Genomic DNA, 24,940 nt, shown 5'->3' on the forward strand with positions numbered 1-24,940 from the left:
GTTTGACATTCAACCCCAGAAGCAAGTGTCTGCCCCTTTCCCAGCTGTGCACAGCCCAGCTCATCCCAGCTGCTGGGAGAGACCAGAGCCCCTGAGCCAGCCTTGGGGACAGGCCTTTCTCTCACAGGCAGCTGCCCATGTCAGTGGCTGCAGCTGAACCAGGGCTTCCCACACCTCGTCCCCATGTCTGGCCGGGGCACTGCACCCCAGCTGTTTTTGGGGCCCTGCTCACCTCAGGAAGCCGCACTGCAGGGGACAGGAGTGAGAGTAGAACTGTTGGGCCAAATCTGCCCATCCTGTTTCCCTGGCCAACCAGCGAGGTGCAGAAAAGTTCCTGGCAGGATTGACTTTGGGAAGGATGAAAAACTTGGAGCACATGAAGATGAGGTGGTGAAAGTAATTGATTGCTAATCCATTGTGCTCTGCCTACAGGGGTTCAAATCCCATCCTCATTGCATCTATCCTTTAAATCCACTTTGGTACTATCCTTTAAATCCACTTTGGTACCAAATGACTGGAAGACGGCCAATATAACACCAATATTTAAAAAAGGCTCTAGAGGAGATCCTGGCAATTATAGACCGATAAGTTTAACATCAGTACCAGGCAAATTAGTAGAAACACTAGTAAAGAGTAAAATTGCAAGGCACATAGAAGAGCACGAATTGTTGGGCAAAAGTCAGCATGGTTTCTGCAGAGGGAAGTCGTGTCTGTCTAATCTATTAGAATTCTTTGAAGGGGTTAATAAACATGCGGACAAGGGGCACCCAGTGGACATAATATACCTAGATTTCCAGAAAGCCTTTGACACGGTCCCACACCAAAGGCTTTTATGTAAATTAGGTGGTCATGGGATAGGAGGAAAGGTCCTTTCATGGATCGGGAATTGGTTAAAAGACAGAAAACAAAGGGTGGGAATAAATGGTAAATGTTCACAATGGAGGGGGGTAACTAGTGGTGTTCCCCAGGGCTCAGTCCTGGGACCGATCCTGTTCAACTTGTTCATCAATGATCTGGAAAATGAGGTAAGCAGTGAGGTGGCAAAGTTTGCAGATGACACCAAGTTGTTCAGGACAGTCAAAAGCAAAAGGGATTGTGAAGAACTACAAAAAGATCTCAGCAAACTGAGTGATTGGGCAGCAAAATGGCAAATGAAATTTAATGTGGGTAAGTGTAAGGTAATGCATGTTGGAAAAAATAACCCAAATTACACGTACTACATGATGGGGTCAAATTTAGCTACGACAGATCAGGAAAGGGATCTTGGAGTTATAGTGGATAGTTCTCTGAAGACATCCACGCAGTGTGCAGCGGCAGTTAGTAAGGCAAATAGGATGTTAGGAATTATTAAAAAAGGGATCGATAATAAGACAAAAGATATCATACTTCCCCTATATAAAACTATGGTACGCCCACATCTCGAGTACTGCGTGCAGATGTGGTCTCCTCACCTCAAAAAAGATATATTGGCATTAGAAAAGGTTCAGAAAAGGGCGACTAAGATGATTAGGGGCTTGGAAAGGGTCCCATATGGGGAGAGGCTAGAGAGACTGGGACTCTTCAGTTTGGAAAAGAGGCGATTGAGGGGCGATATGATAGAGGTATATAAAATCATGAATGGTGTGGAGAAAGTGAATATAGAAAAATTATTTACCTTTTCCCATAATACAAGAACTAGGGGACACCAAATGAAATTGATGGGTAGTGGGTTCAAAACTAATAAAAGGAAATTTTTCTTCACACAGCGCACAGTCAACCTGTGGAACTCCTTGCCCGAGGCGGCTGTGAAGGCCAGGACTCTATTAGGGTTTAAAAAAGAGCTTGATAAATTTTTGCAGGTCAGGTCCATAAATGGCTATTAGCCAGGGATAAAGTATGGTGCCCTAGCCTTCATAACAAGGGCAGGAGATGGATGGCAGGAGATAAATCACTTGTCTTCTGTTCTCCTTCTCTGGGGCGCCTGGCATTGGCCACCGTCGGCAGATGGGATGCTGGGCTTGATGGACCTTTGGTCTGACCCAGTATGGCCATTCTTATGTTCTTATGTTCTTATGTTCTTTCTTGATTTCCAGCCCCATTGTTTGCAACTTCCAGCACACGTGAGTTTGCTGCCTCCCAGCTTCTGTGTTGGGCAGACTCCAAGCACAGGACACCTCTGTGAGGCTGAGCTGAGCTCTGGCTGCCAGAGCTGGGGGGTGGGATGATTTCATTTGCCCTGGAAGTGCCAAGCCTGACTGAAGTGTCAGCTCCACTCAGCTCTGCCCCCTTCAGGGCTGCTGTGTGGGGCCGAGTAGGGCCCCAAACACAGCCAGGGGTGTAGTTCCCTGGCAAGGAAGGGGCAGCCCTGACTCAGCTGAGGTCAGGCACAGGTGCAGCTGCCTCTGAGTGAAGGGCTGGTTCCCCAAGGCTTGATGCAGTGCTCTGGTCTCTCCCAGCTCCTGGGCTGGGCAGTGCACATCTGGGAAAAGAGCAGATACTTGCCCGGGGGAAGGAATGTTTCTCTGCCCCTGACAGCAATAGATCCAGCCACAGGGCATGGGGCAGGTCTCCATTCCACTGTCTCACCCTGGGCAAGCCCTGAATTCTTCTGTGCTTCTCAGCAGCTGGGGAAAAGCCTCTTTGGGACATATCTCCTGCTCCACAGCTGAAAGGAGCACACAGGAGCTGCTGGGTTCAGCACCCAGGGGTGCCAGGCTGCTACCTTCTGCAGCCCCTGGTGTTGGCCCTGACAGGACATGGGGCTGGAGGGACCTTTGTTCTGACCCACAATGGATGTTCTGAAGGTTCACATGCTGGTGACAGGCCAGTGCTTCAGGCCCCCTGGACACTCCTGTCCTTCTGGGAAAGGAGGAGCTCTGGGCTTTCAGGTCAAACTGCACATGGCGGCTGCCACACTGTGGGGTGGCTCTTGCAGTGCTGCTGAGCCCGGCTTTGTGTGCTGTGTCTGAGACTGGAACCCCCAAGCCCCTTTGGGGTAACGACTGCAGCAGGAGAGGTCAGTGTTCCAGCCCCAAAGCAGCCAGACCCACTGAAATGCTGGAGAGTCCAGGGAAACACTTCCCTGCCCCTGGGTTGTTTTCACCAGCTAAACTCCCTTCCAGCATTGACCTGAGTGAGACACTGACATGGCCACTTCCCAGCCCCAGCCCTGGGCACTCACCCACGAGCACTAGTAAATGTTCTACCCCTGGAGCGCATGACCCTCAGAATAAGCAAATGTCCTGACCCGCACAGCTCATTCCAGAAACCACAAACTCTCTGCAGCTGCCCATGGCTCCTTTCCACCGAGGCTGGTGAGATGAACTGGTTATTGGGAGTCTCCTAATGCTCCCATGAGGGGTTCAAGTCCTGCGGTACCTTTTAGCTCACCTTTGCTTGTTGTCCTGGCTGCAATGGACAAATAGGCTCTACGATGCCCAGAGGGCTGTGCAGGGGTCAGCCTGGAGGGTGGGGGGTTGCTGGGTGTCACTGTTGGTATCACCAAAAGAATTCCAAATGCCTCTGTCCAGGGGTGCTGGTGACTGGCAGTAACCTGCTGTTACTGTTCTTGGCATCCTCTGTGTTTCTGTGCCCTTCACCTGCCTGGTCACACAGATTTGCTGAGCTACTTGGGCAGGTGAGATACATGCAACAGGGCTGGTTGTGTCAACTGCACAAGTCTGCCACTTGCGAGCATTTTGGTGGATGTTCCATTTTCTGGGAGCAGCCGCAGTGGAGATGTCGTTGTCTCCGGCAATAAGAGTTCAAACTGGGGCTCGTGGGGTAGATTTTTGTGCTTCCTTTCATGCTTACTAAACTGTGCTGTGCATGGGCTGTGCCCCAAGGGGTCTGTTCCCTCTGGGTGCCCAGAGGTAAACTCACAAATGAGCCTTTTGGGGGAAGGAGTCACTCACGGGACCTCTCTCCCCTTCAGTCTCAGGGTGAATTACTGACCCATGGCTGTGGGGCTGGCATCAGCCTGGCTCACTCGTCTCTTGCTTCGGTAGCTCTGAGCCAATGTGTGAGACTCGGCAGTTATGTCTCTTTGTTTCTCTGCTGCATTGGTCCTTTCTGCAGCTCCCTCTGTGGGAGGACTCTGCCTGGCCCTCTGCCCAGCTCTGCCCCCTGCCTGGTGACTATTTACTGCTCAGAACCACAGGCTTGTTCCTGGGCCTGGTTCAGTCCCTGTTGCTGCTGGCTGAGTGAGACACGGCCTAGGTGTGTCAGCCTGCACCAAGGGCATTTCTGTGTCACACTCCTGAGTCCCCCACCTGTGGGTCTGGTTCTCCTGCCCAGTGCAGCCCATGGCAAGCAGAGCCCTGCGCATGTGCAGCGTACTGCACCTTTGTGTGATCGATGGGAACAGAAACCTGAGCCTCGGAGGCTGGGAACTGAGGTAGCTGAGGGACGGGTTTGCTCAGTTTTTGCACATTTGCAGAGGAAAGTGTGAAGTGTTTAAATCCATGTCAAGCATCCAGTGCAACCCCAAAACAAACTGGAGCCAGAGGTGAAAATGGATTTCCATTAAGAAAACCATCCAAACAGGGGCACCTGGGATAGCTTCATCTGCAGTCAAGTGTTCCACCACTGAGCCAGGCTCTCTATCACTGGAAAATGGTGAGAGGTTTGTTATTATGCAGAGGACGCTCCAGCTTTCCTAGCAGCAACGTGCCTCTGACTATATGACTGGGAAAGGGATCATTGGAAATTGTGCTGCCAGAGCAGTTTAAAAGGTGTGTGACACTGTGAAAGTATTGAACCCCAAACGGATTAAATGTCACTGGTACGGGCATGTTCAATGCATCCCAGCACCTTCTTACTGAAAACAGTGCGCTCATATTGTCACGAGGGCTGACGTGTTAGCACTGCAAAAGCTCTGCTGTCCAGCACCTCAGGGAACCAGGCTGCTGGGTCACCACCTGTGCCAGGTAGAGAAGTGACTGACACTGACTGCAAACCCAACTATATCTGATTGATTGGTGGGTGTCCTGCAGTAGGTTTTTTCCTCGTTCTTTGTAACCACTGATGTTGCTTCAAGTGGCTGGGAGAGAACTGTCCCACGTATGCCGGTAATCTGCCCCCCTGAGGGGCTGTAACTCTGAGTAGGAGAAGCCAGGTCAGCAGGGGACAAGCTGTAACATGCACAGGGAGAAATAAAGTTTCATCAAACCCCGTCTGAGCGTTTGTGAAACCACTCTGGGTTCAGGGAGGGAAAGGAGGTGGGAAAACAGTTTGTTCTGCAGGATACTCAAGATCAACGACTCAAAAGGGGCCCTGGATAAGGGAGTGTAGCTCAGTGGTAGAGCATTTGACTGCAGATCAAGAGGCCCTTGGTTCAAATCCAAGCACTCCCTTTGAAAGACAGTTACTGACCTCCCTGTTTCCAACACACTCTTGTTTCCTATTCTATGGGAATTCTTTAAACAGAGCTGAAGCCTCAACAATTGCTAGTGTTGACACACACAAATCTTGCAAACCTGTCCCTTAGCTGGCAGTAGATAGTGACTTGAGCAATTTTGGGCCTCATACCTATAAAGAGGTTCTTGTCCCTGGTTAACGAAATGTATCACATTCAGGCCTGTGTATCTGTGAAGCTTTAAGTGCACGTAGAGAGGATGTTGATCACTCTGTGAATTCACAGCCAGGGCTGTGGTGTCCTCCCTCACCCACATCCTCCTCTACAATCACCACCAGCCTTTCCAGTCTCTCCTTCTCCACCAGTTCTCTCCAGGCTGGTCACTTTCAGAGAAAAATGAACCTGCCTCCTCACTCTGGAGTTGCAGCGAGAGGGGCGGAGATGGACGTGTGGTGAGGAGAGCAGGGGAAGTGGAGCAGGAAGCAGTGTCCTGAGAGGTGAAAGAGCAGGAGGGGGGCAAGGAGGGCAGGGGAGCAGCCTGCCAAGAGTCAGAGGTGCTCAGAAAGGGCTTAAACTGCAGGTTCCATGGTGCAATGATTGGCACTCAGCACTCTGAGCTCAGCTCTCAGGGGGACCTGTGTGTGGTTTGTGATACATCTCTGTCAGGGCTGGGCTTCTTTCTCCCCAGCTGCCCCCGCGTGAGGGCTTCTCCCTCCTGCCTGCTGAATTGGTTCCCCTGCAGCTGGGTCTCTGCTTGGGCTGGTTCACCAACTTTTCTGTGATACGTTGGGGCCCCAGAAATGTCCTGTCTGGTTGGAGATACAGGAGGACCTGTGGCTGGTGCTGCAGGCTGACCTGTTGCTGTCAGAGGCAGAGTGGGGAGTGTGACATTCACTCCCTCAGGGCAATTATCTGCCCCTTCCCCAGCTCTGCACTGCCCAGCCCAGCCCAGCAGCTGGGAGAGACCACAGCCCCTGAGTCAGCTGTGGGGACAGACCCTTCCCTTACAAGCAACTGGCCATGTCCCTGTCTGCAGCTGAGTCACAGCTGCCCTTTTGCCTGTGCCTGGTTGAAGCACCATATCCCCCCGGTGTGTTTGAGTCCCTGCTCAGCTGCGGTGAGTGTGGCACTGTGGGGCTCACACAGGGGACAGGCTGGGCTCTATGGGGGATAATTAAACCATCCCACCCCACCCTTACACCGTCAGGTTGTGCTTGGAGTCTGCCCAGCAGAGGAGCTGGAACCCAGCAGGGCCAGCCATGGGGTGTGTAGGTGTATAGGCTGGCTTGGAACCAGAGGTTGGTGAGCCTGAGTTCCCCCAACAGCCACTGATGGAGTAGCATAGACTGGGCTTGTGGCAGGGAAAAAGGGGACTGTCTGGTGCACTGGGGGAGTGGCAGAGAATTGAAGGGCCTTTAGCCCAGAAGATGGGAAATGCCAAGTTATCCAAAACACAGCTGAGTCGCACAGTGGGCATTGGTGGCCTCTGCTAGCAAGTGGTCCTACCTCAGTGAACAGGAGGGGGTGTAGTCATTGGCAGGAGCTGCATCCTGCAGAGCTAATGCCTTGGCTGAGCCATACACTGGAAAGCAACTGCTCCATCACACTGAAAAAATGAACAGAAGGAAAATAAGAATGAGAATCAGAAGAATAAGAAAAAAGTAAGAATAGATAAATAAATAATCATCATAATAAATAAATAAGAAGAAAAAACCCTCAAAGACAATCTGGAAGAAGCAGATGAAGGGCTTATCTGGGTTTTGAACACAAGACTTCTGGCACCATAAGGGAGTGTCATACCCCCAGACCAAAAGCACCTTTTTAGAAGGTGTGTAGTGAATGTGCTCGAGGACCAGGTTTGAACAAATAGCCAGTGCTCTGATAAGTACCGCACCTAACTTCACCTTTCCAAGGTCATTTCCAAGGTCTCTTCACAGCTCTGAAGCTAGAAACCAACTTCACACTCTGAACAAATCACAAACCACACTGTGGGGGAGAAAAACGTCAGGAAACACGCAGTCAAGGAGAGCAGCAAACACACTGTTTGGGGGGACCATCAGGGAGTTCAACTCAAGACTTCTTGCGCTCCGAGTAACACTCGGCCTTGCAAAACACCCAGGCTGTGGAGGAAAAACAAACATCGTTTCTCACACCAACTCCACCTGATTTCACCTTGCCAAACCCTTCCCCACACTCCCTCCTGCCAGGAGGGAGATTCACACACCCTGATCTGGGTGGACTGGTGGTGCTGGGCTTAGTCCTTCACAGCCCCTTTACCTGCCTCTTCTGTATGACTCTACCCAGCACAAGCCAAGATTTCCCTGCTGCCTTTCAGGATGCAAACACCAGCAAAGCTGGACAGGTGTTGGGGCTGGCAGGGAATCGGGTGTGGGTCTTGGTGTCCTCTGTGCTGCTGGGACTGTCACCTACCTGCTCTCACAGATTTGCTGAGCTTCATGGGCAGGTGCTGTACATGCAACAGGGACAGTTTTGTGAACTGCAAAAGTCTGCAGCTTGCTCGTTTTTTGGCGGATGATCATTCAGAGTCTATCAAATGTGTCACATTCAGCCGAATGGTGTCTGCACACTTTGGAAATGTGTTTGCAGAGAGCATGTCAGTTACTCTGTGAATTCACAGCCAGGTCTATTATGTCTTCCTTCGGCCGAATATTCCTCTCCAATCACCCCCAACTTTTCCAATCTCTGCACCTCCGTTATTTGTCTCCAGCTGGTTATTGTAAAAGGAGAATGGCCCTATCTCGTCACTCTGGGGCCTTCAGAGAAATGTGGCCCTGCAGCCCGTTGGAGTCAGCAGCGAGAAGCACAGAAGCACCAGGGATGGCTGTGCTGGTGGAAGGGGAAATGCATTCAGGTACAATGACGGGTTGCAGAATTCAAACAGCAACCCGGCTTCCAGCACACGGGGGGGATTGGGGCTGTCTATGCGTAGCCATTTGCAATGGCACAAGAGAGCACCATGAACAACTCCCCTCCCCCAGGGAGGGAAAGGGAAAGGCTGTGACCAGGAGGCTGGATTTGAAAGAGGAAGTCGGGGCCATGGATCAAGGGCAGGGCTGGGATGCAGATCTCAGACCCCTTCCCCAAATATATCTGTCTACCCCTGCTCTGACACTGTGTTCTGCTTTAGGTGTCTGGCTGCCTCCAGCATGGGCTGAGCTCAGGGGCACTTGGCTCTGCCTCTCAGTGCATCCCAGGGCCAATGTGGGGCAGGGCTGGGTGCGGCGCTGTGTCTGAGGACCTGTTCCCTGTCAGCTGTGGGCTTGTTCAACTGCTCAGGAGAGACTCCAATGTCACTCAGCTGATTAGCAGAGTGCTCACCGCTGAGGCTTTGGTTTCCATTGGTGGTGGTGCACATTGGTGACTAGTTCAGAGCCTATGAAATTTATTCCACATGAGGCTGGAAAAGGCTGGAGGGACCATTGTCTGCGGGTGTTCAGCCTGACTAAGGGAGGGCTGTTCAGTGTGTGCTGGGCCTCACTGAGCGTTTGGGGAAGGCCAGCTGGGGATGCTGAGCTGGGTGTGCAGCTGGGCTTGTTGGGTAACATCACAGTGGTTTTCTTTTCTGAGGTGTGGTGCTTTTTGTGGGGGTAACTCTTATCCCCCGACACACCTGATGCAGGGGCCATTGCTTTTTGTGCCAAAGCATGTGGCTGGGATCTGGCACTCAGGATCCTTTCCGCGAATATACATATTCGCCTCTCATCACACACCCCTGACCCTCTTCCACTTGAAACCCTGGAGCCTTCACTTTGCTTGGCAGGTGTCTCAAACTGCTTGCATATGTGGGGTGTTAGCTGGTGAGAGGAGAGTCCGTTCCATGTCCATATTCTCCCGCTGCTGGTTTGCCTCTCTCCCAAGAGCCCTGTGTTGTCAGCCTGCAAATGTATCTCTTTTCTCCAAGGTTGGCTTCCCTCTTACTACAATGAGGCAATACAAAATTCACCTGAACTCATTTAGCCTAATTTTTTAGTGCAGACATACCCAGAGGCACTTGAACCAGGCTGAATGGGGTTTTGAGGGTGCCAAAAGACTCTCTGCAAAATTGTGGCTGTGCACTTTTGGTTGAGGTGCTGGATTCCTGTTTCTATGACTTCCCCACCTCCTAAAGAGGGAGTCCTTGAGGCCAGAAGACCTGGCGAGGAAATGAGGAGCAGAGAAAGCCAATGGGGCTGCTGTGGAGGGCTGGTGCCCTTGGGAGAGTGATCCTGCTGCTCCTTCCTGTGTGAGCAGTGCTGTGCAGTGTGGGCTTAGGGCAGGTGGCTCTGAACTTTGAGAGGTTGGGTCCAGGCATGTCTGAACCTCACCTGGCCCAGGTACACGAGGAAGCCTCTACCTCAGGTTGAGGGAGTGATTATGAATCCTTCATCTGGTGCATGGGCTGGAGAGCCTGTGTGTCATGGGGTGCACTTGGGCAGCAAGAATTTGGGCCATGGGGTGAATGCAATGGGGCAAAGATGAGAACCCTGTGACCAACATCCCCTCTGGCCATTGGGGTAAGGGCTGGTTAGGGAGAACCTGAGTTGAGAGCCTGAGTCCTTCTCAGTCCAAGGGTGAAGGAAATAGCCGAGGAAAGGAGATGAAGGAAGTGCTCAAAGGTTCTTCTCAAGGCTTTGCCCACAGCAGCAAGTGAGGAGATGACAAGCGACCTGGCCAAGGCTGTTGCCTGATGTTTTTGTTTCATTAATTAGAAGAGTGGTCCCTGTCCCATTGAAAGGTTCTGCGTGCTGTCTGCTTGCCAGCACTGAGAGGGGCAGGGAATTCCAGGTCAGAGGCCAGCAACACCTTCCAAGATAGAAAGGAGATACTGGGTTCCTTCCTGCTTTTAGCTGGGGAACATTTGCAGGCAAGACAATGTGATAACCAATGCACCACAGAATGTCAGCTGGGTTCTTCTGTCCCTCCCCTGAAATGCAAAGCTCCTGGATGGCACTTACCCTGGTGCCCCTGGAAGGGCCACCCTGGAGAAAGTGACTGAGGAAGCAGCTAATGGCTACCTTTCAATAGCTCACGTAGCAGAGCAGTGGACTGTAGGGAGAGCCCAGCAAGTTCCCTCCAGTTGAAGAAGCTTCTGGCAGGGCTCTTGTCTTGCTGATGAGTTGACTTGTTGATCCTGATGTCTTGCTGCCCATCTACCCTGAAGCACTCTGTGAAAGTGGAAGAGCAGGAGAGGGACTATCACAATCTCTTTTGGAAGTGTCAGTGGGGCTTGAATGTCACAGGCTCCTTGGGGCTCTCTCAAGCACTCACTGAGGATCTGCCAACAACTGTCTTCTGTGTCCATCTCACCAATACACAGATAACTGGGAGATGACCTCAAGGACTGAAGCTTTCTGGCTCCCCAGTTCCAGCTATCACTCAGCCCTAGGCCCTGGAGTCACTGCCCCTCTCCCTGCCAGACCTGCTCCCACGGGTGGCTGCTCGGACAGAAGAAGACTGTCTCGTTTGTGATGTCACACTCTTTCCCAGGGAGTGTGTGTACTCTGGGATTTCCCTAAGAGGTGCATGAGAGAATGAGGGAGTTGAGCTGACAGCAGTGTTCAGCGAGGAAAGTTGCCTCTTGCACATGTTGAGGAGCAGAGTCTGAACAGCATCATTTCTGGGTGCGCCTCACAGAACAGAAAGGGGATGTACAAGGAAAGAGGGGAAGTGTTTCCATCCACTTTCAACCCGGGGCACTTTTGCATGCCTGGCCAACACGAGAGCCCAGTGGGCAACACAATCTGCACTGGCTTCATTGGCTTCTCCCCTGAAACGCCATCCGCTTGGGAGGCACTCGCCCTGACACATGCAGAGGGGCCTCCCTGGACAGTGAGGCAGCTTCCAGCTGCCCTTTAATAGCTCAGCTGGCAGAGCCCAAGACGATAGGGAATGTTCACCAAGTTATCCTCAAGTGGCCGGTTGAACTCCAGTTCGAAGGAGTGTGTCCTTTTTCATCCACTTTGCCAAACAAGAGAAGAAAGGAAACACACACTGACACTGTGACCGAGCAGACAATGACAGTCCAAGAAAAGGCAGCTGTCGTCTCCCGAAAGCAGCCAAATATCTGCTTCTCCAGAGTGAGAAAGGTCTCTGGCGAAGTCTGGGATTGGGCCCAAGACCTTTAGAGCTTCAGCACAACACTTGTCCAGCTGAGGTACTTTGCCAGCTGCTCTGCAGCCTCCACCACTGCCGCTTCTCGGGCTCAGCCGTAGTGCACGAGAAAGAAGCTCTTCCCTGTGGCCCTTGCAGGCAAGCTGAGTGTTGCCAGCTCCCCTCAGCTTGGCACAGTTCTTTGCCCCATTCCCACCTTCCTTCCCGGGTTGACCCAGTAGATGAAGAAGGAGCAGCTGGCAGGGCAGAAGGGGGAACTGCAGAGAACCACAGGCCGTGTTTCTGCCCGTTTTTGATTCGGGCTCCTTTTGCATGTCAAGCGCACATCACAAGCCCCTCTACTGGTGAGGTCTTTCACCCCAGCTCTGAAATGCCTTTCGTTTTTGTGCCATTTGTCCTGAGAGGGGCCCATGACGGCCTGCTGGAAAGTCAAGCGCTGGTGTGGGAGAGGTGAACGTCTCCTGTCTCCTTTGCCAGCCAGAACCATCAGTGATTTCGGGTCCCCTTTTCCTGCTCTGAAGAGTGGCTGTGCTGCTGTTGAGGGAGCACACAAGGGATGCTTTTGGGATCCTCATCATCCTCATCAAGAACCACCATTGGCTCAGCACCCGTTGGTGTCCCATGCCTGTCTCACTATTTCCTTCCATCTTTCCCTGTTCAATGAGGAGCGGCTCAGTTTATGTAGACCAGCTCCACACCAATCTACTAGAACTACTCTATCATCTACTACATCATCTGTGGGCTCTGCCTCTCGTTTTTTAACCTTTTGTTTTGTCTAATACCAGGCTCTTGGTTTTCAATTCATCATTCATTCTGCAGATATGCCCGAACGGCTGTATCTTCCCTTGTACAGATTCTCTTTTGGTTGTACCTTCCTGTTGAATTCCTCCTTTGCGAGTTTCCGCAGCAATCCTGTTCTCCGGAGCTTTCTACAACAACTCCTCTCAAAGGCCAGTAGCCTTCCCTTTGAATCTTTCATTATCACCCGTGTTTCACATCCACACAACATGCTGCTCAGTACGTGTTTTGGGAGGAAGGGAACTTTGAGGTTTGGGCTGTGAGGATTATGCAGATGAGGTGCTGTGTATGCAAGACAGCACCTCATTGCAATTCACAGATCTGACTCATTTACATGTCCCCTTCCCAGGAGGTGGCTAGTGTAGATGAGCCTCAGCTGTGACCTCACCAGTTCTGAATCAAGAGGGGGATAACAAAGTCTCTATTTCTGCAAGAAACTCTCCTGCCAAGGCCCCCCAAGATGCTTTTAGCCTCCCTGGCTCCAAGGGCACAATGTTGACTCACCTACCCCCACTGTTGCTGAGCCCCTCAGCCATAACAAGGCTAAAGAGAGAGTGTGTGTCAGTAATCTGGTCTCTCAGCCTCATTACCTGCTGCCCCACTCTGCCCCAGGGCCAGGGCCGGTATATTGTTTGGACTGCTCAGCCCTGCTAACAAGATGCTGAGCCTGATGAAAGGTGACCCAGCCCTGCTCCAGGACTCTTACGCAGACTGTGTGTACTATGCCCAGCTGTAGGAGCTGAGCCTGACTAATGAACTGCAGCCCTGCACTGACTTAGGGCCGGGGCTTCTACCTTGACTGCCTGTTTGGGCTACAGCCAACCCTGCCCTTGGGCCTGGGACCATATGCTGCCCACCTGCAACCTTGTTAAAGTGGAATCAGTCCTATGGACAGTGCTGCCTGCTCAGAACCAGGCAGTGCCGAGGGTTGAAGGGGTCTGGTGTCCTTCTCCACCCCAGAGGGGGCACATGTCCCTGGCCCACACTTCCACACTTTGTGTTAGCAACGTGCCCTGGTTTGGCTCTCTCAGCTGTGCCCAGAGAATCCTCCTGTATGACAGACACATGAAGAGAGAGACCCAGTGTATCCAGAGGCTCATGGCCACCCCATCCCAGCGCCTTCTGGGCTGCCTTGGGGGCAGGGGCTTCTTGGCTCAGGTTAGGTAGCATCAGCCGGGATAGCGCGGGGTGGCAAATTCAATACACGGCACGAGAGTGGGAGAAGGGGTGTTAGTGCCCATTGGGTCTCCCTGGGCCTCTTCCCTGAAGCAGCGAGGTCCTGGTTGTTTTCCCCACCCCAACTGCCACCACCAGCTCCTCCCTCCCAGGCCAGGTCTAGGCTTTGGCTGTGGGGAGAGGAACCAAAGGCAGCTCCACCTGGGTGCAGCCGGTGGCTTCCAGGAGAGGACAGAGCAGGCCAAGCTTAGTCAGGGCTGCTGCATTCGCTCAGTGGGTTTATTGAGGACACAGGCAGGGCTGAGGGTGTGGTCACTGGAACAGTCTGACCTGGGGCTCCTGGAGCAGGGCTGGGAACATCTCACCAGGGAAGAACTTCCCCTTCCCAGTTCACACAGGCCCCGTTGTGCTTCTCGCAGAGCGTGGAGAGCACGTGCAGCATCCCTCGGACACTCGCCTCCACCGTCAGTGGGGCCTGCTGCGGGGAGAGCAGAGTGAGTCGGGTGAGCTGCTCTGGGAGTGATCCAGGACCCCAGGGGCCCAGCTGGAGTCCCCTTGACCTTTGCCTGCCCTGAGTGGCACAAATGTTCTTATGCGTCCCAAGGCAGAGGGATGTGCAACACGCAGCTGTTGTGTGACACCTTCCCTTCACCCTGGTGCACAAAGCACAATTCCTGCGGTGGGAGCATGGCCAAGGGGTCTGGGGCGGGGGGGGGGCTCCTGGCTGGGACTGAGGGTTGGGGTGCAGGAGTGTGAGGGCTCTGCCTGGGAGTTCGGGCTTTAGGGAGGTGCTAGAAATGAGGGATTTGTGTTGCCAGAAGGGAGCTGTGGGTGTGGAAGGTGCTCAGGACTGGGGGTGGGTGTGAGGATGGGGGTCCAGGCTCTGGCCTGGGGTGCTGGAGTGGCTTTAGGCTCTTGTTTGGGAGTGAGATGCAGAAGGGATCCAGGGTCCAAGCTGGGACTTGGGCTTTGGGGTACATGAGGGTACTGGGTGGAGATCACAGATATGACCCCAATACAAGTACCTGTGAGCTGGTGCCCGTGACAACCAACTCCCCCTCTCTGGCTCCCCACAGCAGCAGCTCTGCTCACCTTCACTCTGGGATGCCAGCAGCTTGAGGAGCTAAGCAAGCACCAGCAGGAGGTTGGAAGCCCAGGGCACAGCACTGAATCCCTGAGGGCATCTGAGTGGGACATGATCCCTTCGTGCAGGGCAGGACAGGTTCCAGCATAACCATTAACCCTACAACGAACATCTGTCCCAACATTTGGCTACCACTGGCCTCTCCCAGCGAGGAACCAACCTGGACAGAGCTGGAATTCCCCATGTCTGTCTGCACCCAGCCAGGATGGACAGCGACACTCAGGATCCCGTCTCCGCCGTACCCCAAGGCCTGGCACTTAGTGAGCATGTTCAGAGCAGCCTGAGGATGAGGTGCCATGAGCAGAGACAGCAGAGTGTGGGGGAGGGAATGAGCCCTGTAGGAAATGACCCACACTCCTGAAGGAAGGGACGGGACACATGGACAAAGGGGCGAGAGCAGCGCTCCTTTTAATTTCATCTTTCCATGTGCAGAATAAATGTTATGTATCCTGAGGCATGTGCGGATGGGCATCACCAACAAAAACACAAGCTGCCTGCTGCTGGTGCTCTGCTAACCAGCTGGGCAGCATTTGAGTTTCTCCAGGATGGCTGCCCAAGCACTCAGCTTTCAGGGAACACTCGTGAGAAGAAAATGCTACTCTGAGCTGCTCTCTCTCATGCTCTCAGTGATGACAGGTGGCATCTCAATGTGACAGGTGAGCACACCTCAGAGCTGTGCTTAAGCTGCTCTTGGTTATGCAAGACCTGGGCCGATATGGGAAAGTGGGACCGGGACATCGATGCTCCTTTGGGTTCCTCCACAACTCTGGCAGGCACAGAGAGGATCTGGTGCCCTGGACCTCAGCTGGGGATGGTCTCTAAATGGGATATGTCCAACCTGAGCATCACTGCGTGGGGATTTCTCTGGCGGGATACAAGCAAAACAGAAAGTTCCTCACCAGATGGGAACTCTGATCTAAAGCCCAAGTGAATTGCAGGCAGACAAAGAACTGCCAGCCCTGCCCAACACAGCGCTGGAGGCTGGAGTGGTGGCAGTAGGATGGGGAACAAGTGGAAGACACCGACTGACAGGGAATTGTGCAAGTAGCAAACCCAGGCAGCAGGCAGGCCCTGCTGGGTGTGCCCTGTACCTTGCTGCAGCGATAGGAGATGATTTGGACCGTACGCCAGCCACAGACATTCTGGATGGAGCCACCCTCGCTGGAGATGATGACGATGGCTGCCTTGCTGCAGCTCAGCCCTGTCTGGGGGCTTCCCTGGGCAGCCTGCTTCAGCAAGGGCAGGAAGGCCTGGGCAGAGGGGAGAGCAGAGCAGCCATTGGGTCAGAAAAGGAACCAGCGTCATGCTCGTAAGGCAGGTCTCCAGAACGAGATGTGTCTCTGTTCTTCCCCCTGATGACCGTCCCCCAGCCAGGTCAGAAGCAGGAGCCCCACCCAGGCAGCTGTGCAGAGCTGTGGATCCTACTCATGGCCTGTAGGGGCCAACAGTGATCCCCAACTCATGTCCCTGCCTTCAGAGTCCCCATCCAGGGCAGATGAGGGGTCTGCAGTTCCCCACAGCTGCCCACATGGGTCTCACTGTGGCTTAGCTGTGGCTATTCAGCAAAGAGGCTTTGCCAAGGCAAAGCTGCAAGCCAGAGCCAGGGCAGAGGAAGAGTCATGTGGACACCTGTGGGGACCCCCACTGTGTCCTCGCCAGGAGCACCGAGGATTAGTGACTCAGGCCAGATGCTGCTTCCCCACCTGCCTATCCTTTAGTTCAAGAAGTTCCAACATGCTCAGCTTGGCTACAGCCTGTGGCTTGGCCAGGAGCCAGGGTGTGTGGGGAGAGGAGTGGAAGGATGAGGACCAGGGAGGGCACAGAGCCTCCCCACAGCCCTGCTGGGGTTGGAAGAATCTCTTTCCCCTGCTCTGAGGCATCTCCCCACAGGCTGCACTTGGCGTGAAGCTAACTGGTCTGTGCCGGCTCCGGAGCAGGTGCCTGAACCCCCCGGCCTCTGGCCACACAAGCCCTGACTCCCCGGTCTGTGCCACACTCGGTCTCTGTACACAGGCCAGCGACAGACCCACCCAGCGTGGAGCCCTCCGAGCCTGTCCTGCCGCCCCCCAGCCCCTTGTGCTCCCCCACACGCAGGGTCAGCAGGCCTGCTGCTCGCAAGGCAGCCGAGGTGAGCCCAGCCGGGGGCCATCACTCTGCTGAGCACCCAGCACTGAGATGGGTTTGCAGTGAACACACGGGGAAGCTCATTTTCTGGGCTGTCGAGTTAGTGCCAGTTCCTGGTGCGAGTGACTCAAAAATTCCCTCAGGCTGGGGATGAAGTGGGGGTGGGGCTGAGTGTGGGTGCAGTGTGGGTGGGGCATCAGGGGAAGAGGCTGAGTGGGGGCAGGGCATGGGGTGGAGCAGGCACCAGTGGCCCCTCCTTCACCCAGACACCTGCCAGCGCTCGGACCCAGACCCCCATTTGTGAGCCTCATGAGCTGCCCAGGGGGCCCAGGGGCTTCAGACAGATGCTCACAAGCACTCGGTGCCTTTGGTAAAGGAGGAGAACAGCCCTGATAGCCCCTTCCTGCTGCTCATCCCACTGGGGACTGTCTGTCAGGAGAAAGGACACGTTTCTGTCCTCACAGTTCGAAGGGCCGTAGTTCCTGACTGTGGCCCTGTGTCCACGAGCCTCAGCCCAGGCATCCAGAGACCATCTTGCAGCTGCAGGCTGCAGTCACCCTCGGCCCTGGAGGAGACAGGTGCCTCTCTGCTGCCAGGGCCCCATCCGAGGGGTGTGGGGAGAGGCCACTTAACCCGACACATAATGGTGGGATGAGGGGGACAGGGAGTCTCTTGTATGAGGAAACTGGGGCCTCGTGCATCGCACTGTCCTTGCTCTGACGCTCTGGGTGCTGAAAAGTGAGGGACTGAAGCTCTGTGGGTGCAGAGCCAGGGCCATGCAGGGATCTGGGGGTGAGGTTTTCTTTCTGAGAGGTTCAAGTTCCATGATGCAGCTGCAGCCTTTGAGCTCCCAGCCAAGGCCCCATATTGATCCAGTGACCCAATCCCAGGGAAGGAAGGACTCCTGGCCCAAGCGCTGTCAAACCCTGGTGCATTTGTCCATGTGCTCTCTGTCAGGGCCCTTACCTGGCTCACCAGCAAGGGCCCCGTCACGTTGGTCGCATACACCAGGGCCATGTCCTCTGGTGTCTCTGACTCCAGTGTGTTCAACTTCACTATCCCAGTGTTGTTTATCAGCAGATTAAGCCCCGAGCCTTTCAGGTGTGTCTCAACTCTGGCTGCCGCCGCCTTGATGCTGGCTGGGTCTGTGACATCTACAGCGACACAGCAGGGGGTCAAGAGCATGATTCCCCCTCTCCGATGTCACCCCCACCACAGCACAGCCCCCTGGGCCAGAGGGCTTCTTCCATTGGGCTCAGAGGTGGGAGGGGGGTTGGGGAAGGGAGGTGCGGGTGGGGACTGCTGCTGGGTCCAGGCATGGGGAGCTGTGCTGGAGCAACAAGAGGAAAAGCTAGTTCAGAGAGACAATTATGATCAGTTCCTTGGACAATCTGAGTAGCCCAGAAAATGGAAATGTGCTGGAGTTAGTGATTAGTTCATACGTGTGGCATTGATCTCACTTAGACAAAGGAAGTGGATGATTTAGAATTGCTTGTCATGCATTGTAGGTGAGACAAGTCCCCAGCTGGACATACAGGGCTCCATCTCAGAGGTGGGAATGCCGGACAGAGCTGCCCATGTGTGACTCTCACAGGAGGAACCTGCCACATGGTGGTCCTGGGGCTTTCCAGCCTCTCCAGAGCCAACCAACCCTGCCAGAATTTCCACTCACACCTGCCTCCTCTGGGGCTGGGGAAGGTGTCAATGGGCTCTCAGCGATTATTGACTCTGGTCCTGTTCTCCTCACTGGGATTGGGTGAACCTGGGAGGGGGGATGCAGAGGGGGATAGGAACAGGAAGAACATGCTGCAGGGAGATGGAACCTCAGCTCTGGGCCTGGGGCCGGGCACCCACCCAGTGCAACGATCACCAGGTTCGGATGTTTGGCCTCCAGCTTCTGCAATTCCTGAAAAAGAACAAAGTAAATGGTTATTGACATTGGGCCCACGCCCAGGGCCAGGCTGGGCAGAATCCAGGTCCCCACTGACCCTGGGAACCGAGTCAATGTCTTAACTGCTTTTCTCCACCAAGCCTCCTTGTGCAACAACCTGCCCTGGGTTCTGCAGCAGTAGGAGGCTTCTAATTGCCCCTGAGCATTTCCAGTGCCATTGTCTAACTGAGTGTGGTGGAGTCTGGGACACAAATCACTTCCCCATCACTAATGGGGAGTGGGAGGAAGGGGTTGGAGGGCAGTTCCCCCAGGGGAGGTAAGGGAAGTCCCCTCCCAGCAGCTGGGGGTTGACAGTGTCGCAAGCTCTCATGAGCTGGTTGTGAGCGGGGATTTTGTCAGCTGTGGAAGGAGCAGGTGCCCTGAACCAGAAGTTACTCAGAACCTGCAGTTCCCCAGGCTGGGTGTGGGAGCAGAGCTGAGAAGACAGAGGGCCTGAGGCAGTGGCAGACAAGGGAGGTGTCAGACTCATGAACTGGGCTCCCTGGAGGCTGGTGGGACTGGGTATAGCTGTGCTATAGTCATTATTCACCTATGCTGGGCAAGACGGTCCACAGCCCCTGGGTAGTTGCCCCAGGCTCAGCCAGTGCTGCCACAACCTCACCTCTCTGGGACCTGAGCTGCCAGGTGTAGAGGGTTTGGGGTGCAGCTCCGCACCTTCGAGCTGGAGCAGGGTCAGCAGTCATTGCCTGCTCTAGTGTGTGGGTCTCAGCCCCAAGTGCTGCAACACTGGAAGCCCCTTGGGCAGCTTCTGCTTCCCCCTCCAGCTACTGCTAACTCCACCCCCTCTCCCCGTGATCTCACCTGCATTCGCTCTCCTGCTGCATCCCGGCAGGTGGCAAAGACCCACTCCGGTGGGTTGGAGTTCCCCAGAAGCTGCTTGACGAGTTCCAGGCCAATTCCTTGCTTGGCCCCGGTCACCAGAACGCTGCAGAGATTTAAGCCAGCCATGGTCCCTCCCTGCCTCTGCTCAGTGAGAGCTGCACTAGTCAGAGCCGTGAGTTCCCTGCCTGCTCACAGCTGGGGTTATGGAATGATACATCCGGGGAAATAACTCTGCTGCTATCAGGTGACAAAACAGAAAGTGGTCCAATAAGCCAGACCTTATTTGTCTATTTGTTACTCCTCCTCTCAGGTGAGCGGCTTGGTCGGTTTGGTTTGGTTTACTACTTCCTCATCTTTTGGTGCAGGGCCAGTCAAATTCTGGCTGCCTTCCTGTGCAAAACGGCAACACTACTGCGGTGACTGTGCTGTGACCGAGGAGTCACTGCAATGAAGATCCATTTTCCACAGCTCTCAGAGGTGCTGTACGCAGAAGAGGGAGAAAGTGGGAATGGGTGAAAGACTGTAAGATTATGTAGATGGAGGCCAGGATTTTGCAGTAGAGTTCTATGGCTTGTTGATTTTGGCTCCAAAGCGGAGGGCAAGGCTGTGCACGGCTAAGGATGTAGATGTGTATTTGTAGGGGCAATGACAATGGGTCAGGTGCCTGTACCGAGCCCCTCTAGGGCTGGAGAAGATCTTACACTGTTGCAAGAGACAAGGTCGGGTTCTTGTCAAGGAGTCTCTTCCACAATCCAAGGCAGCACTTTCCCGAGAGTGACCGTGTTTCCGTTTGCTGAATACAGGACACCGGTAAAATTCCTCAAGTTTGAGCAAGTTCAGTTGGATTCCAGCAGAACGCAGCCTGCAGGGTCACACGCCCACCCCAGATTTCTGTCAGGGTTCCCATCAGAATGTGCCCAGCAGCAATTTTTGTAATGTGTGTGGGAGGAAAGGGACAGGAGCTGCTTCCAGCCACAGCATATGGGCTGGGTGGGAGGGATAACTTGGCCCACGTCTTTGCAAAGCTCCTCTTTTCTCCCCACCCTCCACTGTGGCTGGAAACAAGTTGTCCTTTCTCGTCTGCACAGAGTCAAAAGGCAGCAAAGAGCTCCAGGCTGCTGCTGTCCACCGACATAAGCCAGCCAGCTCACGTCCCCAGCTCCAGTGTGGACAGGCATTCTGTCTGTACTGTCCGTGTGCCTGGATCATTTCTGTGTTTCCAGTTTCCATAGGCTGCTTTCCAGGTTGGGTCTATCATAGAGGCGGCATATTGCCTTCTGCCCTGGAAATGATCCCGTGTGCTGATTCTCAGCCAGTCATTCCCAGGCTGCTCTGTGGAGCACTGGTGCTCCATGCAATGGGAATGGCCGTTCTGGGAAAGAATTTCCATGTGAGTGATATTTTTCCTTCTCAACTATTAACTAAGAAGTGACGTGTCTCTAAAAACCCTGGTGGGTTTGAATAGTATTTCGGAGGGCCGGGACCAGCAGCTTTCTGCCCTGCGTGGGCTTGTTTTGGTGGGGGGCTACCAAGTGGGAAGAGGAAGGAGGCACTAGAAGCACTTAGCCCCTGGCCTGACACTGCCTTGGAGAAGAGGGAATAAAAACACACCTCCCCCTGGAGAACGTGGGCATCAGTGCTACAGTCTCTCTCATGCTGAGCAAGCGCTGTGCCACTTGAGCCAATTCCCCTCTGGCTGAATGAGATCTTCTGACCCACTGAACTCATTCCAGAGGCGACAGCGTTCCTGCAGCTGCCTCATGGCTGGGGCTCAGGCACACAAAGTTACGTCTGCACAGTGGTAGTCCTGAAGTTTGACATAGGACTTATCAGTAGGACTGACGAAACCCACGGAAGCATCTGCTCCTAAATAGCTGCTCGTCTGTGAGGCGCCAAAGGACTTCTTGTTGTTTTTATCAGCTACTGGCTCTTTGCTGAAACGTGGTCCTGAAGAGCCCCCAGAGCTTCTTTTCTGAGGGTGGTCTCAGGGTGCGCTTCTTGCTCAGGATGAGAAAGCTCCAGGGTTCCAAAGCCCAAACTAGCCCTTCTTCTGCCTTTCTCTGACAGTGTGTCAGGACAAGTGGGGGCTGGTGTCCTTGTGTGTGTTTTTCTTCCCTTCATTTGCTCAAGATGTGGCCCCTGCTGTGACGACACCTGTCCCGTTTGCTGTGGCAGCACCTCTCACTGGCAGAAGCTGCAAAGGTCCAGCTTTTGATTCAGCATTTGTCTGGATAACTTGGCATTTCCCCCCTCCTGGGACCAAGTCCTTCAATTCTCTGTCACTCCCACAGTGACCCTGCAGTCTTCTCATTCCCTGCCACAGGCCTGGTCTACACCATGACCTCAGTGGCAGCTGGGGGAACCTAGGCCCATCCTCCCTCTGGTTCCAGCCCCGGAGGGACCCTACTCCCAGCACAACTGGGCTTTCCCCTCCCAGCTCTCACTGCTCCTCCCTGGACTCCTTCCTACACCTCCCCCTTCAGTTGGCTGGACTGGCTCTGAACCCTCAGCCACTCAAGTGTCACTCTGTGAATGTCTTGTCTCTTCACTCTCAAGGCCACCTTCTGACCCATGGCAGTGGTGCTGGTGTTAGCCTGCCTCACTCATGTCTTGATTTAGGGGGCTCTGGGCCAATGCATGCAGCCAATGCAAGCCCAGCTTCCCCGGCACACTCACTGCCATGTGGTGTGTGTGCGCCCAGGGACAGGATTGGAGTCTGGGGTGTTAATGATACGACTGTCAATGGTTGTAGAGGGACAGTGGAGCTGCACAGGCCAGAGCCCAGATGAGGCCAATTCTCTCTCTCAGTAGTCGGCTGCCCTACAGCACCCGAGGCAGAGGCCCAGGCCAGGCAGCTGCAGGGACATAAGCTCAGCACAGGTGCCCACTGAGTGTGTGTCTACAGGACAAGGTGAGCCCAGGGGAGGAGCAAAGAAGTGCACAATAGCACAGGGGGCCTCTTTAAACAGCCACACCTGCCCCTCGGGTGTCCCCAGCCAGCCAAGGAGTGGCAGAAAGGTTCCTGGCAGTGCTCACCTTGGCATGTTTCAAAAGCCCAGGCACCACTCAGGTGAGGTGGCTGAGGGGAAAAGGAAAAGGATTGTTAATGTGTTGTACTCTGCACACTGCATTCAAATCCCGTTATTGTTTGGCCTTTCTGCTTCCTTTCCTACTGAAGTCTCTTGTGCATCTCCTGCTTTCTGCGCACCCCATCCCTGACCCTGCTGGCTTCCAGCTCCTCTGCTGGGCAGACTCCAAGCACAAGGTAACTGCATGAGGCTGGAGGGGGATGCTTTAATTTTCCATGGCAGGGCCCAACATATCTCTGATGTCAGCTCAAAAGTGCCACACTCCCCCCTGCTAAGCAGGGCCCCAAACACACCTGGGGAATGTGATGCCTCAGCCAGGCAGAGGGGAAAGGACAGCTGTGACTCAGCTGCAGACAGGGGCATGGGAACCTGCCTGGGAGGGAAGGTCCTTTCCCCAAGGCTGCCTTAGGGGCTCTGGTTTCTCTCAGCTGCTGGGCTGAGCTGTGCAGAGCTGGGAAAGGGGCAGACATTTGCCCTGGGGAAATGAATGTGGCACTCCCCTCTCTCTGGCCTTTACAGCAATGCATCTATTTGCAGCACCTGCCACAGGTCCTCCTGAATTCCTAAGAGGGTTGCTGTGTTCCAGAGGCCCAACTTATTGCAGGTATATTAGTGAAACACCCCAACAAGAGACCCAACACCAGGGGGCCTCATTAATCAACCAGGAGGAAGAAATCCTCACTCACATGCATAAAGACACCCCCCCTTGATTTATAGATAGGGAAGAGGCTTAGAGTGAACAAACAGAAGGTCCCACTGAGATTTGAACTCAGATCACAGGATTCAGAGTCCTGAGTGCTGCCCATTACACCATAGGACCTGTCACTTGCTTTTTTTCTCACCTCCTGTAACTATTTTTAAGCTGGCACCTTGCAGTGCTTGCCACCCTCCAGCTGTTCTGCCACTCAGGACACTGCTTCCTGCCCCATCTCTGCTGCTGTCCTCCCCCAGACATCAATCCCTGCCCTTCTCTCTGCTAAGCCCAGAGAGACTAGACAGGTTCATTATTCTTTTCAAGTAACCAGCCTGGAGAGAAGTAAGGGAGAAGCAGAGACAAGAAAGGCTGGTGGTGATTGTCGAGGAATATCTGGGTGAGGGAGGGTACAATAACCCTGGCTCTGAATTCACACACATTTAAAAGTGTGCAGATAGATGTGGCTGAATGTGATACACTTTATAGACTCTCAGTGAGCACCTCTTTGTTCATATCACTCTCTCTTGTCAGCTGAGGGAAGGGTTTGCTAGGGTTATATGCATTGGCGGTAGCAAATGTTGAGGGTTCATGTCCATATGAGAAATACACGTAGAATAGAAATCCAGAATGTGATGGGAAAAGGGAGGTCTTTAGATCTGACCAAAAAATCTCTAAAACTGTATTTAGACAGTCTACCACTGAACTATACCACCACACAAAGAGTGCCCCTTGGATTCATTCACCTTCACCCTCCTGCAGGACAAAGACTGTTTCCCCCAGCTTCTGTCCCTTCCCCAGCTCACAGTGGTTTTACAAATGAGGTTTGATTAAACTTTGTTTCTCGATGCACATATTACAGCTCATCCCCTGCTTCTCTGGCTTCTCCCACAAACAGAGCTACAGCCACTTAGGGAGACAGATTTCCACCATGTGTGGGGCACCTCTCTCTCATCTGCTTGGAGCATCATCTATCATTACAAAAAGAACCTGCTGAAGGACACCCACCAATCAATCAGATGCTGCTGAGTGCAGTCAGTGGCAGTAACTTCTTTATCTGGCACTTTTGATGATCCTGCAGCTTGCTTCCTGGGGATGGTTAGACTGCAGCTGCTATTTAGAGACACAGAGGTACAGACATTTCAGTGCTCTGTTCTGGTTCTGCTCCCCCTCCTGCAGAGAGGGCAAATGGAACCTTTGCAATTGGCCCACATTTCAAATAAGGTATTTCGAAATCATCCATTTAATTGGCAATGCACAAATTGCGCCAGTTATTTTGAGATACACCTGCAGTCTAACCATAGGTGGTCAGTGTCTTTCCTCTTCCTTTTTGGCTGCCACCCCCAAAAATGCCATACAGCGGTGAGGGCCTCTGAGCTGTTGATCCAGCCTTGGCAGTGATTGAGCTGAGCTCTGAGGTGTACATATCGGTAAGCTGCTCGTCTTTCAGTAGTGCAATGGCTTGGGGCCAATATTGCAAAGAAACGTTATGAGTTCAAGTTTCTTCACCTGTACCAGATGCTGTTTGGGAAGAAGGGGCTTTTGAAATCCAGGGGAGTGTTTCGAAGGGTCCCCTATTACACTCACAGTGTGTATTCTGAAAGCAGCACTTTCAAAGCAAGAGTGGCTGCCATTATGTTAATGAGGTGCTGCACATTCACGGCAGTGCCTCGTTAGCATCCGGCGACGTGGCTCATTA

The 24,940-nt window shown here is 53.6% G+C and overlaps 1 protein-coding gene and 2 non-coding genes across 3 annotated transcripts; 1 reads left to right on the forward strand and 2 right to left on the reverse strand.

Moving 5' to 3' along the window:
• The first annotated feature begins 5,261 nt into the window (after positions 1-5,261).
• On the forward strand, positions 5,262-5,333 carry TRNAC-GCA (transfer RNA cysteine (anticodon GCA)). The gene has a single exon. It is a non-coding gene; the product is annotated as a tRNA-Cys (tRNA).
• Positions 5,334-13,685: 8,352 nt separating this feature from the next.
• On the reverse strand, positions 13,686-19,587 carry LOC142005737 (C-signal-like). Its single transcript, XM_074983088.1, has 6 exons — positions 19,441-19,587; positions 18,543-18,594; positions 17,655-17,842; positions 15,656-15,814; positions 14,725-14,844; positions 13,686-13,898 (listed from the first exon to the last, which is right to left on the reverse strand). Exons 1-6 carry the CDS (start codon positions 19,585-19,587, stop codon positions 13,782-13,784), a joined length of 783 nt encoding a protein of 260 aa, XP_074839189.1. The 3' UTR covers positions 13,686-13,781.
• Positions 19,588-23,298: 3,711 nt separating this feature from the next.
• TRNAQ-CUG (transfer RNA glutamine (anticodon CUG)) lies at positions 23,299-23,370 on the reverse strand. Its single transcript has one exon. It is a non-coding gene; the product is annotated as a tRNA-Gln (tRNA).
• Positions 23,371-24,940: the final 1,570 nt, after the last annotated feature.

The sequence above is a fragment of the Carettochelys insculpta genome, unplaced genomic scaffold (genome assembly GCF_033958435.1).
Source record: "Carettochelys insculpta isolate YL-2023 unplaced genomic scaffold, ASM3395843v1 scaffold_0035, whole genome shotgun sequence".
Classification (NCBI taxonomy): Eukaryota; Metazoa; Chordata; order Testudines; family Carettochelyidae; genus Carettochelys; species Carettochelys insculpta.